The 9650-nt window shown below is 39.9% G+C and overlaps 1 protein-coding gene across 1 annotated transcript; it reads right to left on the bottom strand.

Annotated features, from left to right (window-relative positions):
- Positions 1-5147: 5147 nt before the first annotated feature.
- Positions 5148-7419, bottom strand: Fibin (fin bud initiation factor homolog). The gene has a single exon (NM_001025042.2). It carries the CDS (start codon positions 7063-7065, stop codon positions 6412-6414), a length of 654 nt encoding a protein of 217 aa, NP_001020213.1. The 5' UTR covers positions 7066-7419; the 3' UTR covers positions 5148-6411.
- Positions 7420-9650: the final 2231 nt, after the last annotated feature.

Genomic DNA, 9650 nt, shown 5'->3' on the forward strand with positions numbered 1-9650 from the left:
TGTCACGCCTGGGGATTTCCTTCTCTTAACTCTCTATTTTTTTGGAGGTGGGGGAGGAATTGAAGAATTTCTTCTATGTGTGTCACTGTGCTCAAGCATAGAGGAAAATGCATCAGGAAGTGAAGGGCAAGCAAAATTCCAACTGCCCTTTTCTACTGTACATCCATTCTCTGTAGACAAATGGTAGGAATGTGTGTGGTATAAGCACACGTATGGAAACTTCTCTCATGTATTTGGGCAGAAAGATGTCTTTGACTTTTGAGAATCTTCCTTAAAGTGAGGAGTTAAAGACTGTTTCATAGAATGCAATGCATAAATGTTAAAAATGAAGTCAATATGTTTCCATTTTAACTGAAGAACATGCAAAGTGACTGTTCTTAAAACAAGTTTCTCTTAATGATCTATACATTGCAACATCATATGTGAATAATGCCATGTTTGCTTGGTATTATTACAAATGCTTTTTATAGACAGAGTTATCAAGTCCTCACATGAACCTAGAAAGTGTCCACTCAGACAGAGGTGGAAGAGTAAGAGGCTCCAAAACATTTCTTAATTTGCTTAGACTTCCTAGCTGGCATGTGTCAGACGTAGAGTGTGAACTGTGCCACTATTTCCCATGATTCTAAGGGCGAATGAATCTGCAATGCATGGTTAGGAGAAACTATGGAGAAGACCCTGGAAGTGGGAAGGACAGAATGAACTTGGGTGGGATCAGAGTGACACCTGGTGTTTAGGAAAATACAATTCAGAGGGAATACAAGTTGTAGCTTCTGCTCTTATTGGTGGAAATTGTCATAGGCTCTTATGGAAAATGTCAATGGTTGATTCTGGTCAAGGACAAAACTTATACTTTAGAAAGTTGCTTGGTCTTGGGATGAGAGTTGGGCTAAAAATCAAAGCAAGAAATAACAGACAGACACACATTTCTTTAACTGCTTGCAGGATAAGATTTTCACAAGTGGAAAATGCAAGCCTTGCCGCCAGCCCTGGGGTAAGGAGACTTCACCTCGTTAATCATAGCAGCCAGCTTCCTCTCCATAAACAGTAGACTGTTGACATACAAAATAGCTTTCATTTTTCAAAGAAATGTTTCAAAAAGGCTGATGGTGAGATACATAAGCCATCTAAGCAAACGTGAACTGAAAACAGCGACCCAGGCCTCTGCTGATTCCTAAGCAATGCAACCTTTTAATGTCATGTTGGGATCCTAGGCACCACTGAGAGAAGCTCATAGACTGTCCTTGCCAGTTGCACATGTATAGAAGTTTGCTATGGTGGGTCCTTGAAGAAGGTAAAATTTAATGCAAAGTAAGGTGCTTTTAAGTAGAGAGTCACAGAGAGACTCCAGCAAAGGCAAATGTACATCTCAGATACTATAAAGTCAAACAGACCAAAAAACCCCAGACAAACAACAAAGAAATCATCGTCAACAATAACAATACAAACAAAAACATTAGAAAAAAACCCTGGTAACATTGGGTTTGAGTTTTTCTCATTCACTTATTTATTTGTTCATTTACTTATTTAATGTGTGTATATGACGAGTGCATCTGTGTATGTGTGGTTGTGCATGTACACATGCATGCACAGATGCGTATGCCAAGGAAGGTCAGAGACTTATGTCCCATATGTCCCATGTCTTCCTCAGTTGCTCTCTGCCTTACCTTTCGAGACAAGGTCTCGTCATTGAACCAGGAGAATCCTATTTCTGCTGACTGGCTAGTCAAGAAGCCCTAAGGAACCATATATCTCATCTCTTCCTGCTCTAGTTCTGTGGTTTCAGACAGGGTTTCTTTACTCTTGAGCTTTTAAATGGGGTCTGGGGGTCTGAACTTATGCAGTAAGCACTTTACCCACTCAACAATCCCAGGTCAGGTTTGAATTTAGTTTTTCAGTTAAGGAAACTGGGTAGGCACTATTTTCAATTCATAGGGACTTATTATATATCCTAGAATAGAAGGTAAGCTAATAAGTTCTTCTGCCCAATTTCCTGCCTGTGGAGAGAGAAGGAATAATCTGAAGACTAATAAGGAAATGCAACAGTCATATTGCCTATTTTTAAAATTTTGGCTACGTTCTTAGCGGCTCTAAATTCTGGGGAGATCCACATTACCCCCTTGTACATCAGTTTTCCCTTTTGAGAAGTTGATAAAATACACTCTTTGTCTGAACATAACTTTGAGAAGATTATTTTAAATACACATGGGAAACACTTTGGGTAGTGTCTGTTCAATAACTATTATTTTTATCTTTATTTTGCAAAACAATTGATGAATTTCAGAACATTTAATGGATTCCTTGAAAGTTGTAAAGTTAGCACAATCTAAGATAAAAATCCAGAATCTTGAATGGAGTCCATTGTGGATGTATTTTAGTTTTTAAAAATTTAGACAATATTTACTTGTTTATGTGTACGAGGAGGCATGAGTGACCATGAGAGGCCAGCATGTGGGATTGACTTTCTCTCCGGTCACCTTGTTGGTTCTGTGGATTGAACTCAGGCCATCCATCTTTTGTAGAAAACACATTCTGACTTACATCCTGGTTCATTCTTCAATCCCTGTATTCTTACATTGTAAATCTTTATGGGCTATTTTCCTCCTGTGCCTATGTAATTTCTATCCTGGTCAACTTACAATGTTGCACACTGGAAATGTTCGATAAGGGAGATATCCTTGAACAGACTCACTTTAGACACAGTATTACCCAAAGATTAGTCCAATGTCAAAACTACAAGAATAATTTTTGGAGTTTTGTTCTCTGTTTTGGTGAATTATTCTTACACATTTTTTTAAATACTATATAGAACAAAGACTTCTAATACCTATAATTGTTTTCTATATATATTAAACGATTTGTAAAGCATACTTCTATCTGCCTAGTTTTGTAATTGCAGAAGCCAAATTCTTGTTTTCTTTCATTGTCAGATTCCAGATGCATAAACACCTACAAAATGCTTCAAAATAGTATACAAAACTGTTCAAATAGTCAGATTGGGAGAATGAGACTTGTGATATTGGACAATACATCTAACAACGAATTACATATTATCAACGAATGGATTTAAATTTGATATAGAGTAGAGCCTAGCATCTTTTGGCATCATGTGGCATCAGCTCTTTAAACTGTTAAGGACAGTGTGTGGAGTCGATGGTTAGAGGATCATGTACTTGGTCACATATCCAATTACATAATCATCAATGAAAAGCAGTAACATACTATTTGATTATATGAAAACATGGTTTTAATTTGAGGAAGTACCTAGGATTTCTGGACCTCAGTTCTAAAATTTTTGACAATTACAGGAATAGGGACAACATCAGGTGTTGTTTGAAATGCATTATATCTTCTCATACAGTACATAATTTTCTGCTATGGCTTAGATTTGAACTAGCCATCAAAGTCTCACTGGTTAAAGGCTTCATCTGTAATGTAGGAGTCATGAGAGGTACACTGGGGACATAACTGAACATTATGGAGTCTGTCCTTAGATTAAACTTTTGATAGGCTTATCTTGAGGACTCAAAACTTGGAACATGATGAAAACTTTGATGAGGTTTAGTTAAAGGGAAGGGGCCTTAGCAACATGACCATAAGGGTTTGATCTTATACACAGTCCCCAAACCCCTTTTCTTGCTATTTCTTTTGGGTTTGTGGGCATCATGAGGAGAGAAGCCTTGCCTAACCATCTCTACTCTGTCTTTGTGCTGTGTCTCACCAAATGCCCAGAAGCAACAGAGCCAGAGGATCATGGGATGATACTTCTAAAAGCACCATCTAAAAGAAACCCTGTCAGTTCTCAATGACTTTTCTTGGGTTATTTTATCACAGTAACGTAACACAACTAACCTAACTGTTTAACTGTATACAATCCCTTACATTATTTGTTGTTACAAAGAAAATAAATAAATTACTTCTTAGTGATGGTCCTTACTAACAATATTGACATGTTAGCTAATTTTTTTTACTGTGTCTAATAATAGCTACAACGACCTGATTGCTTTCTGTTTTAAATAACACTTCAAAAAATGTTTGATTCATAGATGAAGTCCAGAGGTTCTGTAATTTCCAAGAATTACCCACAGCCTAATTCAGTAACTGGCATGGAATAAGTGGTTGACAAACTCTGGCAACAAACAAAACAAACAAACAGAAAATCCTAGGTTGCATGGATGTGTTTGTAAGTGAATTTTTCAGCAAAGAGTGTGTATGTGTGTGATTTATTCCTGCTTCTCAAACATTTCATTATCTAAGAAATAAAGCCCAATGCTTTCAGCGAATATTTATCATTGTATGAGTAACCAAGTTAAGGTCTAATGACAAAGTAGGGAGGGAAGGTCTTGGTGAGCCTGGATCCGTGCCATAAGCTTAGACAGCGCCAAGTGATGTCACCTTCTGGACTGTCGGTTGAGGTCTCTCAGGACCATCTCTTCCTTACCTGGAAATTCCCATTCATTTTCTGAGATCATCTCCCCAAGACTCAGGGGATCACAGGATGTTTAACTAGCCACTAATGGGATGTTTTGGTTTTGTTGGAATAAACAATATTAGCCCTAAAAAGGGGCTTGCCTGTCGTCTATTTCAGTCTTCAGATCTTAGCAGATACTTCGTCGTGCCTCCTCCTGCTTCCGTGGGGACATCGCTAGAGTGGAACAGTGCTCTTCTGTGCCTGTTGAAATCCTTAACGTAATCTGGTGGGCAGCCATTACCAATTGATTGAGATTGACATGCAGAAGAAAAAAATTCCAGCCTCAAAACATTTCAATATCCTAGGAAACTGGCAAAAATAAGATTCCACTTGCTTTGTCTGTCTGCATGCTGTAGCTGAGTGCCTTGCGGGGCAATAATGTCATTTTCAGGCTGGAAACCAGGTGCCTTTACATATATTCAAGTACCAAATATTACTTTTGTTCTGATTAATTTTTCCTCATTCTTTGCAGAAGAAAGAAGTCCTTTAAAGTAATCATTTACCTTTCCCCTGAGACAAATGGTATACGTCAGATAAGCCCTTTCTTTGCATAGAAAACTAGACCCTCTGATGAACGGAACATGAACTCTTACATACTTTGTGTGTGGATGCATGTGAAAAGAAAGTATATGTAAGGTAGTGATGAGTATTGGCCCAGGGAAGACTTCAAGTTAAATGAGTTTTCAAATTTTAATTCATTTATTTTAAGAGCACAGAAATAGCTTTCAAATGGTTAGGCATCACGCTAACACAGGATGTATGTAACACTCACTGCCTTTCTAGAGTGAGTGCACATGAGATATGGACCTTTTTTTAATACACATTTCCAATAGAGTCTATGAAAAAAAAGGGAAAAATTTAAGATTTTTCCATCAGAAGAATAGAAATCAAATGTACAGTTCTGGTACAGGCTAAAACCTACTCCTCTTTACTAGGATGGTGTAAGTGAGCAGACAGGGTAAGGCACTCAAAAATACAGCACCCTCTCCCTCTTTTCTTTCTTTTTGAAATCTCATCCTTATTATATACTCTGATCAACTGGCCTCAATCCTAACTCCTCTCTCCCTTGCACTGGTCCCTTTTGGAAATATGAGAGTTCTAACTGTAAATTAGAAAATAAGCCAGTATTATATCAAAACATTTATTGGCTGAATAATAAAACTTACGTAAAGGGTTTCTAGAGTTAGACCCTCCCTTTTGAAATGTAAGTTTCCGATAAGCAAAAAGAAGCACTACTACCCGAGCCCGAGAAGAAAAATATATGCTTGCAACCTAAATCATAGACACTTGAGGAACAGTCTGTTTCCTTGACGGTGCAACAGAACTGCCCCCAACGGCTTGCTATCTTAAACGCTGCATCTTATATCAACTTGTACAAACTGACAGTGGAACCTTGAGCATCTTACTGGTGGTGATTTGCATGCAAATTCTCAATGACCATTTTACAACAAAACAGAAAAAACTAAGAACATGGTAAATAAATAAAAGCGAAAGGAGAATCAAGTAACTTCCTTGGCTGGCAGGCATGTGACACACCTGGGACTCATCTGAAAAACAGGCGCCTCAGCCTTCAGAGACCAAAGAGAAGGCTACTGATGCAGAAGAGTCACCCACCTCGTCCCCCCACCCCCCGCATGTCCAGACAATCATCAGGAGGAAGAACTTTAATCAGTCCTTCCACACAAAATGCATCCTTTAGATAAGGACGAAAGAAATGATTCTGTTAGAGCTATGAAACCCTTTAGGAAATAACCCAGGGATTAGTTTAAAATTGCTTTTCGCACGTGAAAAATCCTTAATAATAACATAAATAATGCACGGAACCAAAACAAAATCAGAATAACTCAACTTATTAAAGTTTTCATTCTTTTTCAAAGATGACTTCAGACGCGTTCTGAAAGTGCAAATTTGGATAAAATAAAGCAATTACAATGGAAATATTAGCCCATCTTCTGCCCCCCACCCTCCAGATAGTCGCTTTTCAGTCGACCTAAGCGGGTCCCGTGGCTCCTGATGGTATGTGCCAGCAGCTCGTATTTGTCTCTGAGGCCCACAGAGATGCCCAGTGTCTCCTTCAGCAAGGACCTGGTGTGGACCAGCATCCCCAGGAAGTCCTCATTGAGTCTGCTTTCCTGCCGGCTATCCTGCTCCTGGCCCTGCTTGAACTTGCTTTCCAGCTCAGTGAGGGACTTGTCAGAGTTGGAGTAGGCATCCCCAATCTGGTGGGACTCCCGCCTCAGGTACTTGCCGTAGCTCTCTTCCCCATCCAGGTCGTAGGAGATGCTTTTGCTGATGCCTTCCAGGACGCGCCCAGCATCCTCCACCTGGCGGCCCAGCACTGTGAACTCCTCTCGAAGAGTGAGGCTCAGCAAGCTACTGGCTTGACCCCCTTCCCCCTGGGAGCAGCGCCTGCGATCACTCACCCTGAAGAGCAGCTGGCATTTCTCGGGGTCATCATTCTCCTCGTAGTCTCCATCAGGCACGAAGTAATGATGCAGAGTCCCATTAGACATTTCTGGGTACAAGGGGCCATCGAAGTAGCCTCGACACAGGTGGCAGAAGAAACCCATCCAGATCAATTTCGTGAACATCATTCTGGATATTCGGAGAAGCGTTTTAGTCCAGGAATAAGCAAAGAGGTTCCCCCGGGAGTCAGCGGCTTCGGGTGAAGGCGCCCTCCTTAGGCGCAGAGCGCTTGCTGCTCTCTGATCCCTGTTCCCCTACAGGCTTCATGAGGCTCTGTGCAGCAGCGGTGTGCACCAGGCTCCTCAGCGTCTCTGGTCCTCTCTCTACTGAGTGGTTGGACCTGAGCCTTTGCTTTTCCAGCAGGACAGCCAGACCCACCGAGTGGGGACCCGCTGCTCCAGACGCAGACTCTGTGGTCACCTTCGGAGTTTCCTCTGGCTCCAGGGAGATGGAGCTAGTAGCTAAGGGAAGCTGTTCTGACACTATTTCAACCCCTGGACCGGGTGGGAATGCAGAGTTTTCTTTCCCTTTGGCTAAAGATATCCCGAGGGTTGCAGGATTCTCAAATTACAGCTCATTTCGTCACTTGGAACCCAGGGAACAAGTTTGGAAAGAGAGCTTTCACCAGTTCCCTTATTAAAGGTACAGGCTATCTTTTTCAAGATTGAAAGAGGAGACCCTGTACAATAGGACTTAACCTGAATGGGGATAGTACGGGATGATTATAAGCATAGAATCCAATTGCTATTAGTATATTTAGGAAACAGGTGATTGTTTCGGAGAAATGACATTTCAGAAATTTAAATATATATATATATATATATATATATATATATATATATATATATCTGATGCTTTTGTTGGGAAATGGTTTAAAGTTCATTTAAAATATCCAATACTTTTGAAACAACATATAGATATAGATAACTGCATTTTCTATACTCACAGTACACAGTTATTGTTTAAAACTAAAAAATCAAAGTTTACAGTTTCATCGATAAGAAGACAACTGAGACCCCTGTGAAATCTATTAGATAAGGACTCTATGAGCCTTACTGAGTCTTTTGTCTGGTATTTGACTGTGGGACCTCCTGTCAGATACTTACAAGGCTGGAATACTTATCCACAGTTAAGAGTGTTACACAAATTGTTACTGTCTCATAGTTAGATTTTAGTTCAGCCATTTAGGTACATGGATTTAAGATTAAGTTGGATAAAACCTTTTGAAAAGGTTGGGTAAAACCTGTTTTGAAAGAAAATAGTTTTATTCTAATTAATTCACAAATACTAACATTGCCACAGCTTGTTTAAAAAAGCTAGCAACCCAAACATCCATCCAGTTGCCAGTTCTACAGCTTCTCTGTAAATACGTAAGTACTCAGAACACCATGTTCCATGGCTATTCCAAAGCAGCAAAGCTCTTACTGGTATGTAAGTTGTGGGTTCATATGTTACATGTGCTCTGTCATGTTTTTCTCTCTTTAATACTCGTACAACACGTCCATCACAGCTAATTTCTTCAACTTGTACTTCTTGATTGAACTAATCCATTTGTAAGTCTATGCAGTTTCAGCACCACATGGAAACCCTTATAGAGTTTGTCTCTTGGATTCTGTGCATTTTTCCCAAACTGTTTTGTACTATAAAAGCAAGGGCCACCAGATTGCTGCTGTGCCTGCTGGATTTCTCTGGGCTTCTGGTAAATGATACCACAGCTTTGTAAATTCAACACTACCATGGTCACTAAATGTCCAATAATGGAATAGCCCAGTGTATGACCCTCAGAGGGCTTATAGCCACCATGGACACAGTAGCTGCCTTGTGGTCCTGAATCAGCCCTGGTTTTGAGAACAATGACAGGTGTTTCTGTTGTTCTGAATTCTAGGTAATGGGGCTGCTGTTGTCAGTTGAGCTTCAGTGCTGACCCGGGTGCAGCTCTCCTCTGAAGGGCCTGGATGGGCATAGGCCCCATAGGACTTTGAGTTCAGTTTCCATGTGGTATCCTAAGTGCAGTTCTTGTGTCTAGAAATGTGAGACAGAAAAAAAGAACACTAATTTCTAAAAACAAACAAACAAAACCCCCGAACCCTCTCTTCCCAAAAAGATCATTTTAAGGTTTTGATTCATGAATTTGATAGACCATTCATTTATTCAAATATTTATTGAACATTTATTATTCATCAAGTTCTGTTTGTGGTATTGAACAAACAACGAACAAAACCAGAAACAGACTACGGCTTTTCTAGAGCTTTCAATCTGGGAAGTGCAGGGAGAATTAAAGTAAAAGTAAATAAACATACGTTGTATATTGAATAGTTTCAGGATTGTGGAGAGAAGAAACATGGAATTAGTGAAAAGAATATGTAAGCAGGAAGACTCTATTTCCAGAGTTATTTGCTATTTCTGCCTTGAAGTGCAACTGAGCCAGTCACACTGAGTAACCACTGCTCTATAAAAGGCTCCCTCTACACCACAAGGGACAGATTTCATTCAGATGCACACAACCCAGATGCCAGACTTGTCTTTACTCTTGCCACAGGCAAGCCAGACTCCTAGAAGACAATAAACAGCCCAACTGACTAACTAGTTATTTTGGATGTGAAGTCACACACACACAGACATTTTTGAAGCATGTTCATGATGGCCTCACTTCTTCATTTTTTTCTCTGGACACTCGACATCATGAAAACATAGACAAGCAAGCTTTCCTTAG

The sequence above is a fragment of the Rattus norvegicus genome, chromosome 3 (assembly GCF_036323735.1).
Source record: "Rattus norvegicus strain BN/NHsdMcwi chromosome 3, GRCr8, whole genome shotgun sequence".
In the NCBI taxonomy this organism is placed as follows: domain Eukaryota; kingdom Metazoa; phylum Chordata; class Mammalia; order Rodentia; family Muridae; genus Rattus; species Rattus norvegicus.

What these genes read in the sequence shown, in the direction of transcription:
- Fibin (NM_001025042.2), bottom strand. Translation starts at nt 7,065, where the DNA reads ATGATGTTCACGAAATTGATCTGGATGGGTTTCTTCTGCCACCTGTGT.